The sequence below is a fragment of the Macaca thibetana genome, chromosome 7 (genome assembly GCF_024542745.1).
Source record: "Macaca thibetana thibetana isolate TM-01 chromosome 7, ASM2454274v1, whole genome shotgun sequence".
Lineage (NCBI taxonomy): Eukaryota > Metazoa > Chordata > Mammalia > Primates > Cercopithecidae > Macaca > Macaca thibetana.
In genome coordinates, this window is record NC_065584.1 from 47,416,726 (window position 1) to 47,440,445 (window position 23,720).

Genomic DNA, 23,720 nt, shown 5'->3' on the forward strand with positions numbered 1-23,720 from the left:
TGAGATGGTCAGGGTTTTGCAGCAAAACCAAGCCCTCTTTGACAAGCATCTGCTCTCGTGTTACAGCATAAAGATGAGCTAATGCTCTTGGATTCACTGGCTTTATCACACATCCATCACCCAGAAGCATCTAGCCTTACAGAAAAATTGATTGGCTTATTGAAGACCAGTCCCAGGAGCAGCTGTGAGGTAGTGAGGTAGGAGGTAGTAATTGACTCAGGAGGTGGGACTTGGACACAAGGCCAAATTGAGAACAAGCTAAAACAGGGACAGGGCAAAAGCAGCTTCCCATAAGACACACCCACCAGCATGTCATATCAGTTACCACTGCCATGGCAACATCAACATTACCACCCCTTGTCATGGCAACAATCTGATGACCCAGAAGTTACCACACTTTTTCTAGAAATGTCTGCATAACCGCCCCTTAATTTGCATATAATTAAAAGTGGGTATAGATAGAACTGCCTTTGAACTGCTACTCTGGGCACACTGCCTATGGGATAGCCCTGTTCCATAAGGACCAGTGCCTCTGCTGCTGTACACTGCATTGCTATCTAACACCAGCTCGCCCTTGAATTATCTCCTTGGTGAAGCCCCAGTTTTATGGTTTACCTGCCCTGCATCAGGAGTACCTTAAGAATATAGGATACTATCTTACAGGATTCTATTTTTGTTCTGAACCAGTGACTGAACATGCTGCTCTTTTTTCCAAAGCAGGATATGAGAGTCTAGAACTGTGCTGTCCAATATGGTAGCCACTAGCCACATCTACCTATTTGAAAACTAAAATAAAGTTAAAAATTCAGCTCCTCACATTAGCCACACTTTTCAGTGCTCAGTAGCCACATGTGGCTAATGGTTACCATATTGGATAGTATTACAGAAATTTCTATTGGACAGTATTGGTCTAGAATCAAAGTGGTAGGTCACTTGCAAAAATTTTGCTTTCCATTCTCATGACTGCTGGTTTAGAAGCTTTAGTAATCAAAGGAGGAATGCTTACACCAAGGTAAACATATCATAGTCCCACTAGGCTGGAAGTTGACACTGCCACCTGTTTGGAGCATCTTCTTCCAGTGTGCAAAATAGAAGGCTGGGGTGGGGGTATGTGTGATTCTTGGCTGATGTATTAGTCAGTAAAGACTTACTTGTGCTTTGACAAGTGCCTCCCAGCTTTCAGTGGTTAACAAAGGTTTATTTTTCATTCACACTATTTGTCAATCATGAATCAACAGCTGCAGCTCTGCCCATGTACTCTTCATTGTGGGACCCAGGACAATGGAATATAGACCCTGTATGGAGCAGTACCAAGCTCATGGCAGAACCATATGATTAAAGTTTCCTCATAAAAGTCACTCACATTCAACTGGCTAGAGCAAACCACATGGCCAGCCTGATAGCAGTGGGATGGAGATATATAATCTTCCCAAGGAACTGTCCCATAGAAGTGTCCTTTGGGGACAGCCAAGGACTATTTTGAACAAAATACCACAGCTAGGATGATTGACCTAGACCATTAAGGGGAAATCATATTGCTGATACAAATAGGGGGGTGCACACATCTAAATTTTCAGATAATTTATCTTATCCCCCTCCCCAACCCCCACTTGTCCACAAGCTACAGCAGGTTGTCGATTAAATTCACCATTTAGTATGTAAGTTGCTGAATGACAAGATGGGACTGTGACAGGAATAGAGTAGACATCACGGAGATATAATGGACTGGGAACAGTAACTGACAACATTTTGTGTTGTCTTCCCCTGAGGATGGGCTAATGCATTTTTGAAAACTATGTTATGTGAGGCAGGGGCATTTGGGAAAGTTCATGAGTGAAAAGGATGTGGATATGGATACTGGGAAACCAACGAGTTGAATTACAGCAGACAACTTGCCAGCAATCATTACCCAGCATTCATCCCCTCTTCCTAATTGCCCTCTATTTTCTTTGGGAAGTCTTTTATACAGCATTAAGCATTGTCTTGGTGTTTGGTGCTTCACTAAATTTTGGTGTCTGCCACACCACAGAAGCTAAGAAGATAGCTTCTTCCTCTAATTACCTTGGCTCCTTCCCATTTTCAACCTGGTTTTCAAGACTTTTTATACATCTGTGAGCTCCTAATGGACTTGCTATAAATTTCACTTTTTGCTTAAGGTAGTTAAGAGTCTATATCTATTCCTGAAAACAGTGCCCTTACTGATCCATCCACTGTGTGGTAGGCACTGTGCTAGGTGTCTTGTATACTTTGTCTCAACATTTCTCACTATCTACCAGCCTTATGGGAAAGACAGGCATGCAAGAGGCCAATTGCTAGTAAACAAGAACCACAGAACTTCTTCCTCTTGGCTAGTTATTTTAAATGGGGAGTGCAAGAACCGTTATTACTGTAGGAATCAGGGTTGATCCTCACCAGCCAGGTAACAGGGAGGGGAAAGAAGCAGTTGGTAAGCTGTCTCCAACCTTTGCCCAGTGTTTTGAGGCAGAAAGAGAAAACCAACAACTCAATCTATCATCATAAGTAAAGCTGGTGATCTTTTCGACAAATGGTTCTGGGAAAACTGAGCATCCACATGTGAAAGTCTAAAGTTGATACCTTACATTTCACCACATACAAAAAACAACTAACAAATGAATCCGAAAATAAGGATCAAAGCCCTAAATTTAAGAGCTAAAATTGTATCACTCTTAGAATAAAGTATAGGTGAAAATCTTCATGGCCTTGGATTAGGCAATGATTTCCTAACTATGACACTAAAAGCACAGGCAAGAAAAAAAACAGATAAATTGGACTTTACCAAAATTAAAAACTTTGTGCATAAACTGATACTATCAAGGGTACAATGGAGGCCAGACATGGTGGTTCATTCCTATAATCCTAGCACTTTGGGAGGCTGAGGCAGGCAGACCGCTTGAGCTCAGGAGTTTGAGACCAGCCTGGGCAACATGGTGAAACCCCATCTCTACAAAAAGTAAAATTAGCCAGGCACGGTAGCATGTGCCAGTAGTCCCTGTTCTTTGAGAGGCTGAGGCAGAAGGATGGCTTGAGGCCGGGAGGTCGAGGCTACAGTGAGCTGTGATTACACCAGTGTACTCCAGCTTGGACAACAGAGCAAGACTTTGAAGAAAAAAAAAAAGAAAAAGAGTACAAATGCAATCCACAGAATGAAAGAAAATATTTGCACATCACGTAACTGATAAGGGATTAATATTCAGGATATATATGAAGAACTCATAACAATACACAAACAAAACCCCAATTCAATTCAAAAATGGGCAAAGAACTTAAATAGACATTTCCCCCAAAGAAGATATACAAATGGCCAATAATGAAAAGATGCTCGATATCATTAGTCATCTGGGAAATGCAAATCAAAACCACAATGAAATACCACTGCACACCCATTAGAATGGCTATTACTAAACAAGCAAAAAATAAGTGTTGACAAGAATGTGGAGAAACTGAAATCCTCATGTATTGCTGGTGGAAATGTAAACCAGTGCAGCCACTGTGGAAAAGAGTTAGGCAGTTTCTCAGTAAGTTGGACGTAGAATTATCATATGACTTGGCAATTCCACTCCTAGATAGATACCTCAAAAAACTGAAAACATGCTCAAACTTATACACCAATGTTCATGGCACCATTATTCACAATAGTCAAAAGGTAGAAGAAACTCAAGAGTTCATCAATGTACAAATAAACAGATGTACAAAGGATGGAACAGATGCACATAGGATGGAATATTATTCTGCCATAAAAATTAATGAAATTCTTATACATGCTACAACATGGATAAACTTTGAAAACGTTATGCTAAGTGAAATAAGCCAGACACAAAAGACCAAATAGTATACAGCAGGTCCTTAAATAACACTGTCTTTTTCAATGTCATTTTGTTATAACATTGGTAAGAAAAAAATGGATTCCTTGGCTGGTGCCACTGCCTGCATGGATTGTCTCCAGGCCCTCCAGTTTACTCCTACCTCCCAAAGCAGCACACATTAGGTGAATGGGTGTGTCTACATGGTCTCAGTCTGGGTTAGTGCAGGTGTGTGTGCCCTGAGATGGGATGGCATCCTGTCCAGGGTCAGTTCCCACTTTGAGCCCTGAGCTGCTGGGAGAGGCTGTGGCCACTACAGCCCTGAACTGGAGTCACTGAGGATATCATTACCCTACTTGTTTTTATTAATCTTAAATGTATGTATAGCTGATATAGTTTGGCTGTGTCCCCACCCAAATCTCATCTTGAATTGTAGCTTCCATAATTCTCACTTGTTATGGGAAGGACCAGGTGGGAAGTAATTGAATCACAGGGGCAGGTCTTTTCCATGTTGTTCTCATGATAGTGAATAAGTCTCATGAGAGCTGATGGTTTTATAAAGGGGAGTTCCCCTGCACATGTTCTCTTGCCTGCCACCATGGAGGACATGACTTTGCTACTCATTTGCCTTCTGCCATGATTGTGAGGCCTCCCCAGCCGTGTGGAACTGCGAGTCAATTAAACCTATTTCCTTTAAAAATTACCCAGTCTCAGGTATCTTTATGAGCAGCGTGAGAACAGACTAATACAATAGCTCACAGTTATTTCAATTTGTAATAGTATTACTGTTCGGGGCCTTTATTTACAAGTTTGATGATGTTTTTGTGACCAGAAATATGCCATAGGATCTTAACTGTTATTTATATCAATTAGCCTATAGTATAACAGGTTTCTTTATATGTTGTTTTGCTGAAAGTCACAGTTTCCAAGAACCCGTCGATGACGTTAAGAAGACTTGCTGTATTATTCCATTTGCAGGGGATATGTAGACTAGGGAAATTCCTTGGGACAGAAAGTAGAATAGAGGTTACCAAGTTCTGAGGGTAGGGGAGAATATGGAGTTGCTTCACGGGTACAGTTTCTGTTTGGGATGAAAAAGCTCTCTTTATAGATAGTGGTGATGGTTACACACATTGTGAATGTACTTAATGGCACTTAACTGTACATTTAAACATGGTTAAAATGGTAAATTTTGTTATGCATTCTTTACTACAATAAAAAACTATGTAAAAAAAAGATAAAGCTGATGCGATCTTCCTTGAGAAGCTAATTCAGGTGGCTAATGCTGATCAAAGATGTTTGGAAAAAAGGTCCCCCTACTGCCAGCTTTTATATATAAACATTTTGTACAGGTTATTTTCAATTATGATGGGAGATCAATCTAGCAAATTTAATCTTCATTTTATACAATAATCCGTATCACTGATTTTTTTGTTTTGAGACAGAGGCTCACTTTATCACCCAAACTGGAGTGCAGTGGCGTGAACATAGTTCACTGCAGCCTCAACATCCTGGGTGCAAGTAATCTACCCACCTCAGCTTCCCAAGTAACTGGGACTACAGGTGTGTGCCACCAGCCTGGCTCATTTTTGTATTTTTTGTAGAGACAGAATTTTGCCATGTTTCCCAGGCTGGTCTCAAATGCCTGGGCTCAAGCCATCTGCCTGCGGCAGCCTCCCAAAGTGCTGGGATTAGAGGCGTGAGCCACTACGCCTGGCCCACTTACTTTTTGTCTTTCCCATGCATCACAAGAAAATGATTGGAAATACTGTCACCAAATTTGGAAGTTTAAGGTAGTCAAACTTAAAATATAGGCTCTGTGGCAAACATAAAATCCACAATCTACTGTGGTGGTACCAGAAGCACTTCAGAGATAAGGGGTCATTATCTAGAGATGAACCCAAGGCTTGTGCCTCGGCTGATGCACAGCAGAATGCAGTAGATACAGCCAAGTTCCCCAGATGAACTGCCTGCCAAGTCTAAAGGCAGAAATTCCGAACTGCAGGTGTGGGTGGCAATGAGGCCTTGACAGGAGCAGCTTAGGCTGTAGCATGTTTCAGGGTTAGTGACAGCAGGGGTTTATTTAAGATTGGTTAGTAATTCTCCCCAGCAGCTTTGGGTCGGAGCTGGAGCGGTAGCAAGATGAAGCATCTAGTAGGGAGCAGAGCCCACCGGAATGGGTTTGGTTTTTGGTGCTTACCGCTTATATTCAGAGAATTTCTACTCCAGACTTACAGTCAGCAAGAAGACATCACTGTTTTACCTCACGTCCTAGCCACAACTGGTGTAGGTTACTGTTTTAGAATGGAAGAAAGGAGAGCACATGGGGTGGAGGGAAGCTTTCTGATAAAACTAAGGGTTTGGCAATGTTTTTGTCCAAATTACCATATTCTGAATGAATGGACTTTGTGTAACAGCTTCAGAAGTGGCTCAAAAATAGGCACACAGACATCTTACAATAGTTTCATCAGAAATAAATTACTGATAAATCGGAGGAATTGCTTTACAATGTTTTAAAAATCATAAAATGTCCATTGTGAAAAACTTGAAAAACAGGGAATATGACAAACTACCAAGTTCTTGAATGTTTTTTGCTCTAATTCCACCTTCTGAACATTAATGTTGTTTTGGAGGATGGGAGAATGGTGGTAGCGTGCAGCAGCAGCACTGAAGCAAGAGCAAACAGGAAGCCTCAAACAGCCTTATGTGGCCCCAGTCTCTCTGCTCCCACGCACGCTCTCAAAGTGCACCGTTAAAATTAAACCACTTCTGGCACATGCTGGCCAGATGCTAGCCAGGCCAGCTACATGGTACTCAGCTATGGTAATGAAGAATGTTTCCTACTGTGGACTTACAGGTCTGTCAGGACCACTGCCAAGTCTCTCTACAGCCCAGAACACTCCACTCAGGTGAATTTTCCTGACTGGACAATCAGCCAAAATCATTTAAAGGCTGCTAGGTTGGGGGCATCACTGTACTGGGTGAGAGAACAACTTCTCCATGTATTATTAAAATGCCACTGGAGAGTAAAGCTGATTTGAGATAAGCAGCGTTTTTCATAACTGGGATGCCTACAAACAGTGACAGCTCTTTTCAAAAAGCAAAGGACATAAAAAGCAGGCTTTTTCTTAGGGATACACTTTATCTAAACCTCTCTCTTGACCCCCTTAGGGAATCTAAGTGCAGAAAGTTCCTGGCAAGAACACTATCATCACTGGCCTCTGCTGCCTTCTCTACGTAATGCATACCTGTTTCCTATGCTGGAAAATTCTTTCTACTTAGCTCTGCCTATGCAAATTTAACCTTACCTTTAAAGCCGGGTGTTCCCACTCCCCCACAAATGCAGGAACATGAACCTCCTCCTAATTATGAGTCCTTATAATGAGACCATTTCATGTGGTCCCAGCCTCTCTGCTACCAGCACTCATCTCAAATAGCCCAGTTCAAATAAGACTATGTCTCCTGGCAAAAATAGAATGCCAATCTCATCTTCTATAGACACACACAGATGCACAATCTTCTTCAGTCATCAAATACACATTGAACACCACAGTAGAGACTAGGCTTGTTCACAAATATTTTGATTTGTTCTTTCAGGCCCTCCTGAACTGCCAATGTGACTTGCTTTGGCCAATGAAACAATTCAGGTAGGGGGAACAGCTAGAGCCAAGTGCCTGTGAGACCCTAGGGCTTGAGTGGGACAGGCCTGTTCTGAGGTCAGCCATAAGACCAGTACATCAAAAGCAGACTGAGGAAGGTGAGTTCAATAGGTCACAGGGACCAGATAAGATACGGGGCTTTGCAGGCCACTATAAGGACGCTGGCTTTCTCTGAGTGGCAGGGATTTGAACAGAGGAATGACATGATCTGAGCAGGCACAGGGAGGATGCAGGGATTCACTGAGGATGAGGGGAGGGGTAATTTTCAGCTGAACCTTCCAACTTAACCTTCACTGCCAAAGGATGTTTAAAGCTTCCCAGGTCACTCTACCTTGCTGGCAGGTTGAGAACCACTACTTCAGAGAAGTCAGGGAACCGATAACAGAAGGGAAATCTGCAATCCTTTATTTTAAACCTAGTTTTAATCGCTTTGCTAATCAAACCTATGACAGTTGACAATCAAAGCTGCATTATTTCCTCCTCCCCCTAACTCACCCCCTCTGGAGGGGAGAGTTAAAAACATAATGGGGGAATGGGGGGTGGGGAAGAGACATGACTAATTTTCCAAGCATTAGAGACTGCTATAAAACATAAGGATGATTTATAAGGTGGCTAATTTCATAAAAATATGATTTTCCTAACTTTTAGAAAACATACCTTCTTTTTCACTTTTAACAACACTTCTTTCTTGCCCTTAGTATTTATCTCCTTTTCTTCCCCTCTTCCACCTTCCCTTTTCCTCTTCCTCCCTTGCCAAGCAGAAAAATGCCAACTTCATTAAATGACTTTGAGTTAAAGTCGAAGAAAATCACATATTCTAAGATTAAAAAGTACATTTTCACATATTCAAATTTTTATACCCAAAGGATTTTTGAACAAAAGTAACATTCAGTCCAAGAAACTAAAATATCAAAGATGGTTCCAAGAGATTCAGAGAACCGACCACATGATCTTCAAAAATTGCTACTGTATTCTTCCTTATCTCAAATTATGGAGACTTGTCCTCCAGGAAGTTTCCTTCTTGGAACCCTGCTCCTCTTGGGATGAAGCTTTTACTGACACTGCGGTCCTGTCAGATGCCAAATCCATCTGGTCGTGAAGCAGGGAAACCTCTGAAGGTCAAGTTGAACCAGTAACACTACTGACAGTCACTGTAGAGTTGACCTTGAACAAGGATATTTATACATGCATATGTAATACACTTAAAACCAGACTGTCATTCAACAGTCTGGCTTATTTGATATGTTGCAAAAATCAGGACAGAGCACATGGCAAACAAATCCTTTATGAAATTCGAGGAGGCAGAATTTCATGACTTACTTTCCTAAGAGTACTTACAGAAGCCCTAAAACAGAATGTGGCCTGGGGACCTATACATTTAAAACAAAAAGAAAGAAGGCAACAACAAAAAGCAAGCATCCTGATTTCAGACGTGAAAGTAAATTCTAAGGAAGGATACCCAGGGAGTTTATTTTCTGTGATCTAGGAACAAAAACAGTTTCACTGGCCTTACCAAATGCTAAGACTGCTTTCATTTTATTTAGGATCATTGCAGCAGGATATGTCTGTTAAAATACATCAGGAAAGGTGAACAGTTATAAAAGTCAAACTTATACCAAGTGCATGAAGACTTATTTGCTATGCCTAATAAGTTTAAAAAGCCACTTATGTGCCTCCACTGTATCCAATTACTAGAAAATTTTTTTGTTAGGACTGTTCTGGAAACTTTTAGTTAAAAAACCCTTTCAGCATTGTTAGTAGTAGGCAGTTAAAAGTTCAATGGCTAAAATAATTGAGAATAGCTCTGCTCTTATGATTTACAGTGAATCTTCACAAAAATATTTTCGTTAAATATTAATAGAATCAAATATACATTCAAGACTGTCACATAGAATTAGAAGAACAATCCCTGAATGGTTTCAGTATGCTAATGTAAGGTACACATCTAATCCCTTTGACCCAGAACAGTTACACTCTTCTAGCAAATGCTTTGATTTTAATACTAGATAATTTTTAGCTGTTACCAAGACAAACACAAATAGTAAAATAAAATACAAAAAATATATGTAGAAAAGGTGCAGCATGGCCATAGCCTAAGTCAGAGTTTGAGTTGACACCGAGAACAAAGTTAGAGCCCTCAGTCACCTTTAACAAAGACTGCACTTTAAAGAACAATTATTTTCAGAGAGTTACTCACTGATTTCTCCAAGTCACAGACTAAATTGGATCCACAAGTCAACACCCCAATAAAATATTAGAAGGAACTCTCTACTCACCTCAATTACGTAATTCAAAATAAATCCTTAAAATCATTTCCCCCATCTTTAGTCTTTATTATATTCCTCCCTGAACACTTAAATTCAGCAACTTTCCTTTCCCAGTCACTGCTGGAATAACATTTCTCATACTGATGTTGACCTAATGCTAGAGCATCTGTACACATTTGATTTGTGTATTTTCAAGCCTCACATTTGGAAATTTGTCCAATTATACACAGCTTTTCTTTAAATGTCTCATCCAGTTCTTAAAAGACTTAAAATAATGAGAGAAGTACCAAATACTGACTTGCAATCTGATCATTCAAGAATAACAATTTCAGAAACAAATTAAATTAGATAAAATTGCCATTTTTGTAGATCAAAAATCAAAATATTGTAAATACTGCTAGTTCATATTGATTTCTGGAAAAACTTTCGTGTAGCTATAGAGAAGTGCTTTGGTATGGAAGACACAAGCCAATATCTAAACTATCACAGAAACATGTTGAATGTTTAGCTAATTCACTATTCAGGCACTCTGAATCACCTTAGATAGGGTATCAGAAGAAATACATACAATGCTCATGTAAACAACAGGCAGCCAGAAGAGCAAAATCTTTTACCAACATCTGGTAAGTTGTTGGTTTTGTGGCAAGTAAGCAAAGTTCTATAGAGGGCATGCAAACCAATTTCCCAGCGTAATTCATTAAAAAAATAGTACTTTTCAACTATAATAAAATTGGACTTGATGGGAAGTTTAATCTGAGCTATTAAGTGATGGGAAACTTAATTTGAACTATTAATTGATAAAAAGGAAAAAGAGAAGGGCACTCCAATAAAAGTTTCTCAGTAATAAATTAAGAAAAAAAGAAATAAAACAACTTAAAGTAGCTTCGACATTCAAAAGAAAAGCTCCAAAGCAGGGTGAAGGGGGAACCCAAACCCAAAAAAACCCATGAACAGAACTGAATGATACAATTTGACGAGTGAAGAGGTTCCACTTACATATAAATCAAATAAAACCTTATTTGCCTTACTTAACCTTACTCAGTTCTAAGACGTTTTACCTTTGGTTATGAAGCTTCATTACTGTTCTATTACACATTTTACAATAAACAAAATGAGCTCTTGTGGCTCACAGAATTTCACTTTAATTAACAGTTCAACTCTAAAAATTCTCTAATTATAGAAGCCATGACTAGAATCAATTAAACCGGTAAGTCACTTTCAGACACGAACACAGGATATAATATAGCCAATGATCAGAATTGGCAGAGGAAAGAAACACCTCCTTTCTGCATCCTAAAAACACACACATTAAAGTGCCATTTTGAAGCAGGCACTATACCACAGATACTAGGTGAGGAAGTCCTTTCCCAGACCACTCCCAATTCCCAATTTCAACTCTTCAAGGGAGTAATCATCTATTAGAAGACAGACAAATGGGAATGTTCTTACCAAAAATAAATTACTCTGGCTTCTTTATTTCTAGAATGTTTCATGACAACTAACCATCAACTGAAACTTTCTGGCTTTCAGTAAACTTCCTAAAATCAGGAAGGAACAAATCTAGTTCAAATTCTATCAGATTTATCTCTCAGTTGAAAAAAAATCTTTTAAGGTCTTCCAATAGCTAATTTCAAATTTTCCAGGTTTCTTAGAATAAAAATGCTGCTTGCAATATTAAACAACCATAAATACACACACATTATGCAATTGCCTGTTTATTTAGTGGCACCAGTTTTGCAAACTAGAAATTATTTCTACTTTTCATCTAACATACAATCTGCAACCATTAGCAGGCTGAATGCAATTTTTCAATGAACTTGAAAATAAACAGTACATTCTTAAAGTTAGAACTGAATTCACATATTTTCTTTGGACCAGGAAATAATACATAATACAAAATATACATTTATGGAATTTCTTTAAAAGTGTGGATCACATAAACTGCAAAGTGGGTGAGTTGCTATGAAGAATTTTGTTACACACTGTAGTTAAGAAAAATATTTCTGCAATTATATTAGTCTTAACATTTATAGAGTTTAAAAAATGAATCTCTATATAATGCAACATGCTTTTAACATGTACATGTCTCTACACTCATAACGTTTATACAAATTAAGTGATATAACTCATTTCAAGAGTGAAATCAATCAGTATTGGGGCATATCACTACAAACAAGGTACTTTCCTGCAGATATGCTATTTAGTCAAGGGATAACCAGGTAAGACAATGGTTTCTATGTTCCAGAAGTACCACAAATGGCAATAAGCTGTAATTAAACATCTGATTTTGGCAACAAATGCAAAATTCTGTTTGTTACATTGTACTTAACTATATTTTAGGAATCTCATTAACTCTGTGCATTGGTGGTGGTTGTCTGTGTTGGATGTTATTTTAACATCCTGAATTAGTACGTAAATAACCTAATTCCTTAGAATATGAAATGAATTAAACATTTAATGAATTCTAATACTAGAAAGCTCAAAACCTTACAACCTGGAGATCTGACAGGTAAATGTATTACTTGTTAACATAGTATATCTGCACTATGAAGGCCAAAAATGTTCCAGATACATTCAATTTCTGTTTTCTCTCTTTCCTATTGAATTTCTAAAGTGGCAAATCTTAGAGAAAGACATTAATCTCCAAAACTTCTGAATACTATGTTTTTTTCACCTTTTAATCACTCTCCCCCCAAATATAGTATTTTTTAAAAAGTGTATTTTAATGTCAGATTCTAGCCAGGCCCTCCATCTACCTCTAGAGTGAAACAATTCCTTAAAATACACTCAAGTTATTTTCATGCCCTTGAAATATATTTTTGGGCTTTGCAGGAAAAGGGATGATGCCCTACTGTACTTCAGAATGGGCTCTTAACCATGGGGTCCATGAACCACTACAATATTGTAAACTTTAGTGAGATATGTACGTTATATATGCATTTTCCTGGGTAAAGGAGTCCCTAGGATTCATCAGTCTCACAAGGCCTGTGACCCCAAAAGAAGCATTGCTAAAATGATTTTGTGTCATTCACTGTACCTAATTAGGATATAACTAATTTTGTTCCGCAGCTACCCAATCTCTTACATCAATTTAACTTACTTTAGATAGTACCATACAAATGCACGTTACTAAATAGTCTTATACTGGATCAGGAGGACTATATAAAAGAAAAAGAAAAACTCTAAACAATTTTTCTAAACATTTAGTTTAATGAGAAAACCATTAGTTGAAAACTGGGTTTTGGAGCAATGAAAAGAAACGAAGGGTTGGGTTTTCTAGTGAAGAAATATTGTATTAATTCTTCTCAGTTGTTTCTATGACGAAGAATCAGTAACTCTTATTAATTTCCTTGCTGGAAAAATCAAATTTTCTGAAGCAGCAAAGGTTGATTCTTGTTGGTTTATGTGACACAATCGTTCTTATAAATTTACAGCCAGGTACAAGGAAGACTTTCCTATGGCTTTTAAAACAATTAAGAGTAATCCTTCCCTAGCTATCCCACTGCCATTTCCCCATTCCTCCATCTCCCAAGTTTTCTCATTTTCAGCCCAGTTTAACACAGTATTAGCTGGCCTTGATGAAGTAACACACTAAGCTTTCTTGCTCAAGAAAATGGAATTGTCCTGTTTCTGTTTGAAAAAAAGAGAAAACACCAAGAGGAAAGTAGAGGAAACGAGGGCAATATTTCGTGCAGGATAAGGAAGAAAAAAAGTCAACATTATCAACTTAAACAATCCTTTTTCTCCATCTCATAAAAATATAAGTTGTCAACTGCAATTTCAATACCATTATAAGTTTTTCTAATTAGCACTCCTATCTGCTAGTAATATAAATAGGAAAACAGTGAGAGCAGAAGCCACTATCTTAATATACAGAACAACTGAAAGGGAAAGAACCTGTGAACAAAATTACAAAATGTTCATTTGACAATGAACTGGAACCAATGCCTCTCATCATTTCTATTGAGCGTTTTGACTATCAGTAATAACTAACATTTAACTGAGACTTATTATTTTGATCAACAAAACAATACAGTATTATACATTTTGAAAATGTATTCTTAAATATTTCAAGCATATTCCAAGGTAATATACAATTTAAAACATATATAAACCAAAACACATGGCACATAATTGAAGGAAGTAACACCAAATTAGGCTTCTACAATTTTGAACTCTTAAGAAGGCTTCCTAATGCCTAAAAGAAAAACTAGAAGACTAGATACTGAAAAAATGGTAATCTCACTAGCAGTATCTGTGAGCAAAAGTATATAAAACTCTTTAAGGTCCCTTAGAAGAAAAACCTCAAATGAGAAACAATTATATACTAAGATATTTACACATATTTTCTAATACGAAATCCTAATACTGTACAAACAGCCAAGTTTGAACTAAAAGTATATACCATGAAATTCAAAATTAAAATAAAACAAAAAATGGAGAAAAAAAGCAGTACCCAATTTCATCAGTTCTTTCAGAAATCACAAGTTGAACTCCAAATGAGTTTGTCCAGTAAAGATGGGCAGTGAAATTATTTTAAAATATTAAAACATAGTAATAATTTGGCTAAAATTTGACATTAACACTGGCAGTGTGTTACAAAAACACAGAGTTCTACCTAAATTTAGCTAGAGATATTTACATTTTTAAATGCCTTAAACTCAAACCCCACCTACATTTCCATGGCTGGAGAATTTTCAGAAATCTATTACCTATTCCTCTGAGTTACTGCTGTCAGCAGGAAGAATAAAGGCCATTCGATAAATGCAATCAAGCATACTGAATGGGCTTAAGCCTCTTCAATCCAATTTTATTCTTATGCTAAGCAAAATTTTCTTCTGAATGATTTTTAACTTTGGAGAGAAGAAAATAAACTGGAGAAGAGTTTTCAGGTGAGTAAAGGAAGTTTATAAACAAGCTCTTTAGGGCAGAGGCCTGCCTTGATTAGCTAAGTACCTGGTAGATAACGGGTGGGCAATAGCTTTTTTTTTTTTGATGAGTGATCCAGTTATAATACTAACATACACTAGATTATAAATTGTCCAAATGTAAACTTGAAGCCAAGGATCTACTCATTTCTTTACAGTCCCAAGGTGCTTAGCCTTGAACAGTGTTTTACCGATAATACTCGAAACATTTTGTAAAAAAAACTGAGTTATTAGCTGGGTTAATATATGGTCATATGAATGATCACTAAAAGTACTGCTGTAATTCAGATTACTTGAATTACATAACTAATTTATTACTTAATCCAAAATTTTTAATGTTGAGATTAGTATAAAAAACTAAGTGGCTAGAGCAGTTGCATTAAGTACTCTAGAAGCAAGTTAATGCACTATAAAGTAAGTGTTTGAGATACTTCCAAAGCTGAATTAAGTATCACTTTGATTTTTTAAAGTAAGCGCTCATATTGACAACTGCTTCTATTGTCTATAAAAGTATATTCCCAAGAAAGTGGAAATTAGGAGATTCTACCCTGTTAAAACAATGAAAGAAAGGTCAGTGAAATTTTTTAATATTAGGGTAAAACAAAGCCTGCTATACAAAATGTTATTTCCTATTCATAGCAGCAAATAAGACATTTAAGTGATAAAAGTATATTTTGAGTACTATATTATCATCACACAAGAACTTTTTCCCTCCAAAAAACAGAACACATCAAACATTTTTGAGGCATTGCCCTGAGATGCTAATTAGCACAAAAAAAGGGGATGAGGGTGAAGAATTTAAGTGGTACAAGAATGAAGTGCACAGTAGAGGTGCAAAAGTGCCTTTAAAACGTACTGTTGGTTTCCCCCACTATTACCTCCAGGAATCAGGAACAGTCTGCTGTTACAATGTATACTTCCTTCCTGTATTTTTATAGTAAAAAAATTATTAGTATGGCAGTGCTGATTCATGTGGAAAAGATTTAGTCTTCTGAGATCACTCAAATACAGTTCTCTCTTGTTTCCAAGCCTAATTTCAATACTAGTAATTTTGACAGGAATATTTTAATTTTCTCTTGTTTAAAGACTCAAAAAAAAAAGGCCGTAAATATGCTGTTATGGTTTGAAATATAGCTTTCCATCACATACTCTTACTTGTGATTTAAGTTGTGCATCTCAAAAGATTATACAGTCCAGTTCAAAGTTTTGCAATTTCTGGAACTAAAACTGTCTACTTAAAATATTAAGGAACTGGCTTGTTATAATAGGGATTTAGCTTTCAGTACCAGTATGTCTGGTAATTAAGTCTATAATACAAGCACTGGTATTCATTAAATGCACATTTAGATACTTGCAAAGCCATAACTTAGAACATTATCATACTTCGCACTCTACCACAGATTTAGACATTAAGTATTTATTGTAAGTATGGAATTGGTTCTGTAATTTCAACTGATACGAATTCCTAAATATAAATAGTACTTCCGTTTTTCTTCATTCATGCTGGAATAAGATATAAATTAAATACAATTAAGTTACATTTAATCACCTCACAAAATAAGAGGGATAATGAAAAAATTTTGCTGGTATTTAACTACTTAAATCTGAGACATTTCACATTACTTTCCCCACTACTCCCCTAACTTTACATTAATTTTAAGGCTATATATACAAATATGTGTATTTCCAAGTTAGGGAAAAAACAAATATAACAAAATGGACTATACTGGTTTTTATACACAAAGTTTTGATTTTGTATTCAATGTTGTATTTTAGTCTTACATTTTAATAGTTTTCTAGTGGGAATCTGCCTACTGAATGATTACATGGTGATAAATACAATATTCAACCTAAAGACACAAAAATACAGAAGGGCACGGAACAGTAATCTTTTCAATGTGACAGATTTTAAAACTTACTTTCACATGCTTAATCAGAGGAATTTAAGCCTAAATTAAATTAGGTTATTTTTACATCTACAATTCCTTAAGCTTTGAAAGTTATTTGTAAAGGCCAACGGCTAAATATTATCAACATGCTATATTTCAAATCACAAATACATCTTAACCACTTGGATTCTAAAGACATGGGCCAATTAAAAATCACGGGCAAACACACACACACACACACCCCTACCATAGAGTGTTAGATTGTCAAACTTGGACAATTATTTTAATTAAACTGAGGCAAATCCAAGCTGATACACATCTTAATGAAAAATAAGCAGCCTGAAAGAAACTATATAAAAAATAGATTAAGGTACAACCAAGAATTAAATCTTTTAGTCTTTCTAATGGAAGGAAACACTTTCATCTATGCCTTGAGTAACAGTGTTGTCCAATTAAAAGAGACTAACATCTTTCCCTATGAGAAACGTCTCATTACAATGGCACAGTGTTTTAAAAGGCCGGGGTAAAAGAGGAATTACACATACATGATTAAATTTCTTGTTTGTTAAATCAAGCTTTATTGATAAAATGGAATTCAGAATATCTTACTAGGAACAGCAGCAGGCCCAGCCAATCATGATAGTAAAAATGTGGCAGTTTCCTACTATATGTAGGAAGCTGCTGCTTATCAATTAGTAATTAAATGTAAGGACTTGTAAAAGAGGTGCAAAGAAACAAGGCATTTAGCCCCAAGATTGAGATTCTTATGAATACACTGTATTATTACCTGCAATACTCATGGAAACAATGAAGGAACATCCTGAAAGACAGTTAAATGAAGGGACTGGCTTTATCAACAATGCCAACTCCCCTACCAAGAACATTTAAGATAGTTTTCAATAACTCCTTGGATGTTCAGCTTTGTAAGATTTTGAGATTATTTTCCATAATCATCTGCACATTTGAACGTCTAGCTGACATGGCTGCTGCTCTCCCTGTTCCAACCCCAAGTCCAAACACAACATGACTTGAAACGGCTATATATCTGTTGCATCACACAATAAGCCAAACATTTCTTGTAACTTTGATAGTGATTTAAAGCAGTTCATAATTAAATATGAGCATTTTGTACAAGGACAATTACACTTTACAAAAAAACAAAATCATACAACAAAAATTGCTGGAGTCTGATTTACAACATGAATTATGGTTTGAAATCACGTTTACATAAGTCTCAAATTTACAAAAAAAAAAAATCAGTTCTGGGCTAGCTGTTGTACTGCTGAAGTTCTCTGATGTAATCATTCTCACCCATGTCATATCCCCTTCCTTAAAGTTGAGGATGGATGTTAAAAGGTTCAACAAAGTTGAGCTGTACTCTCCTTTGGAGGTGAAGGTAAACTCCATGACTAGATGAGCAGTTTTACCACATATCATCTGTTGATGTAGAGTCCTTTGTAAAAGGAAGCAAAACAAGAACAATGTTAAAATTTAGCAGTGCCAAAATACACCATACTTTCTAGATAATGGAGAAAGATAATGTTCTGTAAAGATGACTTTTAGAAAATAAATGTTTTTTAAAGTATATAAGTATATATGTGTATATATGAAATATCAATGTTTAATCTGTTCAAATAATTGTTAATCCTTTGTTTTGTTTTTGGAAAATATTTGAAATATGGTTTTATGGTGAGGCTGACCAAATTTATTATTACTAAATCAATAAATATATTAAAAAGAATTTTTTCTTTAATGAAATCCAATACAGTTTTAGAATACCACTTTTACAAACCTTTATTGCATCAGAAAAGATTAAGAACTCAAGTAAGATGACATGTGAAGAAGCTTCATAATGCAATACATAAAATATTTCAGAGCTGTGCCCACATGATTTTTAAGTTATCACTTTTCTATAAACATCATACAACAGAATTGCAATAGAACACTTAACTGGAGAGTATGGCATTCTAATATCTATTTATGCAAACAATTCTGTAACATTTAAGTGAAGTGTATACTTCGGGATTCCTGACAAAGGTAATTCCAACCATATAAACTATTTAGTGGAGACAAACATTCTGAAGTTCTGCTGCAGCTGCTTACAAAACTCAGAATAAGACAAGATTCTGAGTAGAGATAGTCCCAACTTCGAAAAAAAAAAAAAAACATTTAGTGGAGGCAAACCTTCTGAAGTTGACTGCTTGTAAAGACTTAAAAAATCCAGAATAATTCAAAAGGACTTTCTTCTTTTTTTGAGAGAGGTGGCCACTCACCATGATTATGTCCTCAATCACTAGAACTGTGGTGCAGGAGAGATCAGAGCAAGCAGAGTTCAAAGCAATCAATCAGGGGTGTGTGTAAGAGAATGGGTACAGTGAACAGCTCTGCAAAAACAGGTAGGAAGGATATGCATTTAGAGTGGAGGGGAAAGGAAAGCAGAGGGAGCTAAAATGCTACTTACAGTGTCATCATTTTTGTAAGGATTCAGTCTATTGTAAACGGCTTCAATAACATTCCTCCTAAGTGTAAAAAAATGCAGAAAATTAATTCTTCAGAAAGCAAAACACTGCTTAATAACTCATAGCCAGGTGTTTATTAAAATTTCTAAGATAATCTTATACTCAGAAATTATTTTAGTTCTATTTCTTGCTGTCAACAGTGAGCCTCACTTTAAGATATTTGGGCCCCTATGTTAAGTAGAGGTGAGTTCACTCTAAAACGTCTTATAACACTCTACCAACCCAGTTAATAGAAGGCTAAAAATTACAGATTAAAAAAAAAAAAAGTCCATATAGTCTATCTCCATTTGAACTGGTTTAAATGGTTATGAGTCATCAATGGCAATGCCATTCTTAAGATACAATACTAACATAAGCTAGGTAAGAGTTGCATTGTAGTTTTGAAGAATCAGAGTATACTTTATAAAGCTTCTACTTTTCTTAATGCCCTTTTTAATAGTTCTATTAAAACTGAAATGTGAAATAAGACATTTCCATGAAAAGTCTAGGAATTAGTTTTGAGTAACACTTTATTAAAAATCTGTAGTGTATTTACAAGTTATAGTCTCCCTACTTCTAAAGTTGATTTGATGCAATTTTATAGATCGTTTCATAGAAAGCCGTATGGGAAAAAAGTTTCCAAGAAATAAAAGCTTCAAACAGGAAGTTCTACAATCACTATTTAGTGATTACAAAGAACATGGTCACACTTGCAAAACACGGTAGAGAATCGAGAAAATTAGTCAATAACGTATCTTCACTATAAGTACAAGAAGTCTTCACTTGTAGTTTTAGCACATTTACTCTATATCCAAATTCAAGACAAAGGTATTTGCAAGTTTTATGTTTGTAAGTCAATTATATGGATATTTGAGGTAAAAATGTTTTAAGCCTTGGAACTGCTTGAATTTTCCACTTTATTATGTAAAGATGTAACCTTAATATTTAACACACAGTAGTCCAATTCTATGAACTGAAGTGGAAAGGGAAAAGACAAGAAATATATTCTTCTTCTCTGACACCTAAAACCAACTAACCAGCAATCAACAACCAAAAACACTGGGAAAATCAGACATAGAAACATCGTCCATAAGAGGAAAGGGAATTTTCAGGGTGTTAAATTACTCAGGGATTGACCAAATCAAATTATACCACTACTAATGATGACACTTAGAATTTTGTTAAATTTTTAATGTAGTGCTATGTAATTTAGTTTCAAAATTCTTTCAGTGTATTACCTCGTTTATGCTCTATGAGGAAATCAATGCCAACCAAACTTCCAATAAAGACAACCCTCACTGCAATTAGTTACAATGATACTGATATCTAAGTCTAAACAAGCTCTAGATAGTCTAACACTAAAAAAAAATTGAAATCACAGGTTAAAACACAGATAAATGCATCAGTTCAGAAATTAGGTAAACACACATTTTATCAATGAATACCTAACATTTTCATACACTGACATAAAGCGTAAGAGTGTACAGAATGTAACTTACTTGCTTGCCAATTCACCCCCTGGTGGGAGGCTGGGGATGTTCTCACTCGCTAATGTGCGCATCACATGGACTAAGTCGGGGACGCCTTCCCCCTGCTTCTTTATGATTTCTGGGAATCAGAAGTACTTTTTTTGTAAGTGTTATCCAAATTTAATTAAAAAGAAAACCGAAACAAAGATAACCTAGCTTTTTAAAGATGGCATTTACCACATCTGAGATATTTCTAATCTAGTATCACTTAAAAAAAAAAAAAAAAGTTGACCTTTGAAGATTTATGACAAAAAATGCACAAAATGACACATAAGATTAACTTCAAATCAAAACTAAAATATGAAAAAATATTTCATGTTAAATCAGCATATTATATAATCAAGGATATGTGTGCACAAGTGAGAATATCCTTTCTTAAGATGTCAACTAGTTACTTCTTACATCACTTCTCTCTTTAGACTGGAAACATGTTTCCTGAACTTTGCCCTATATAATACACTGCGTGGAATTTTAAAAAACAAACAATTTCAAGATTTGAAAATAATAACCCTTAATTACAGGGGAATTTATAGATTATATACTAACTCAATTACTTTATGTATATATTTATATTTGTAAAATGATACTTAAATAGCATGCACAGATTATGTACTTGAACATCACTGTCTCAGTTTAATTCTTCTCTAAAGTATCTTTAAACAATATACTGTATAGATATATAATACCATTTCCTTCACTGATTACTTGAACAAAGCCTTGAATAGAAAAGGCCTAAATTTCCTTACACAATGCTTAAAAAGAGAACCATCTGATAAACCATACAACTGCATTTAAAAGAATTTTAAAATATCTAGTTATTAAAAGGGCACAGCAATATGATCTGTAGTGCTGTTGTGCAGATGCATACTGTTATTCACATCACAGAATATAAAAAATTATGAACAAAGAACCTTACAAAGAACTCTAAAACTATTCCTCTAAGTATAAAAAGTCTTCACTTGCAGTTTTAGCACACATACTCCACATGCAAATTCCAGTCAAAACTATTTGTAAGTTATATGTTCAAGTTTTGTTGAGTTTTTGTTTTTCAATGTTTACAGTAAGAAATGGTATTTTCTTCGTCATTAGTGGGGCAAGAAATCATCATTCTGCTTCTCAATTTGTAAATACCTTTGGAAATAACAATGCATACAAAGATTCATCCTTCAATCAGGCCTCAAAATTTTTAAAGAAGACATGGCTACCCATAATATTTCTTTAAATGGTTCAAACTGTCCTTTTAGAATAAAGGCCAAATTTTTACCATCTATTACTTTTTTGCCTTAAAAAAAAAAAAACAGTCTTAAATCTGAACAAAAAGCAAGGATCTCAGATTTGGTTTGCCAAGTTCCTTTATTGTGTAATCTTTAACATCTAGTATATTTGTTCTACATGGTTCTAATGCTGGAAATCTGCTGTACAAAAATAAAGGGATTTGATGTTTACCTAAACTGCACAATTTCACAATCTAAAACTAACACACTTAACATACAGTCTCCACTAAGCCAATACAATTATTTGGATAGATAACTAGATACAATAGAAATAAACACTGATGATAAGTTGAATCAATAATGGTTTCAGGTCTAAAAAACATTACCTTGAATCATCTATACTTGATGTATCTTACATCTCTTTTGTTAAAATATAAATTAGGATATTTTAACTGTGAAGAAAATTACAGGAAAACAAATTCTCGTGAAAAAATAATGTAAAGCTTTAAAAACAGTTAATATCTCCTATTCCACGTGGGAAAACACATTTAAACTACCTGACCATTCATACTATACTAGCCTTGCTTCTGTCTGCTTTCAAAAAAGAAAAAGAAATGAATTTTTAAGAAATATTCCTTTAATTTCTGTTATCTATACGTTTTACTTAGAATTGTAAAGACTGAACGCTTCTTCTAAAGAATATTTATGTATAGAAGATCCATGTTTCACATACATATACACAAACACATTCTGCTCCTTTCCACTCCCCTCCACCAAGTTTCAGGGATTCTATCAGTTATCTCCAAATTAGCAACTTTAAAGCTAAGGTAGTCAGTAGCAAAGATTTTGAAAATATATACATAAAAGTATAATTTTAAATTGGTTTAGAAGGACCACAAAATTAATAGTAGTATAAATTATGAGCTGAATCTTTTCACACCCCCAGAGAGTCAAGTATTTAGAAGGGAACAAATAACAGAAAAGGAGAGCTGGAAGGCCTTTCCTTTTCTATGTTGTGGACAGAGAAGCCAAAAATGTTCCAAGCAAATAAAATGAGGTTTAGTAGGTCACAGCAATCTAGTGAAGGCATGTATTTAAAGAAAGAGAGAGAGAGAAAAGAAAAAGGCATTCGGGTGCCTGCTTTGGAAGCTGAAGGCAGTATTTTTCACTGAGGACATACAACAACTTTTACAATACAAACAGTTACATTCTATGTTTTAAAATAGCAGCAATTTTAATGTAGTATTTAATTTCTAGTTGCAGTCTCATCAAATCTGAGTAAAAAATACCATATTTAATTTATGACAATCTCCAATTGAATGGTACAAGTATAACAACATTTTAACATATCAAAAATATTGAGTATCAATGTAAATTCTGTCCAGGTGGCAACTCTTGCTTGATAAGAAATATAAAACTTATTATTGTAACAAAATTACGTAAAGTGAATATTTCATAATTCCATCTAAAACTTAAAGAGTACACACTAAAGAAAAAAGCAGCAATTCATTTCTAAAATTGGATCCCATTTCATAGTAAAAATATTAAAATACTTATTATTTCTTTCAACCAATAAGAAAACATGTGTGCCCAAGTTAAAGTGCCAATACATTAAATATCAACTTATCCCTATACATATTATTCTTACGAATTTATATTTTTCCACTAATCAACAGTTTGAACCAATGATTGTAGCATTCTAAATATTTTAAAATGTTACTATAATACCTATAATTTATACTGAATGATTAATTTAAAATATAAAAATTCCAAGACCCTTGGTAACAGTAAGGAGACAAATTCGTTGAACAGTACGTCCAATGAATGCAATACTAAATAGTACAAACACATACTAGATGTATGACTCTCAAGTGGCGGACGGCAATAAAAACAAAATAGTAACCTCTAGACAGTA

The 23,720-nt window shown here is 35.5% G+C and overlaps 2 protein-coding genes across 5 annotated transcripts in view; one reads left to right on the forward strand and one right to left on the reverse strand.

Moving 5' to 3' along the window:
• Window positions 1–23,720, forward strand: part of DHRS7 (dehydrogenase/reductase 7) — a 977,513-nt gene that overhangs the window by 806,058 nt on the left and 147,735 nt on the right. The window lies entirely within an intron of this gene.
• Window positions 11,447–23,720, reverse strand: part of PPM1A (protein phosphatase, Mg2+/Mn2+ dependent 1A) — a 52,538-nt gene continuing 40,264 nt past the window's right edge. For 3 of the 4 annotated variants that reach the window (XM_050797809.1, XM_050797808.1, XM_050797807.1), the window contains exons 4-6: window positions 20,562–20,670; window positions 19,026–19,083; window positions 17,119–18,017 (exon numbers count right to left, since the gene is read on the reverse strand). In XM_050797809.1, coding sequence (XP_050653766.1) covers window positions 17,988–18,017; window positions 19,026–19,083; window positions 20,562–20,670 — 197 coding nt within the window. In that variant the 3' untranslated portion in view covers window positions 17,119–17,987. Of the gene's footprint in view, window positions 18,018–19,025; window positions 19,084–20,561; window positions 20,671–23,720 lie in introns of all 4 variants that reach the window. The other variant, XM_050797806.1, reaches the window with a different exon arrangement.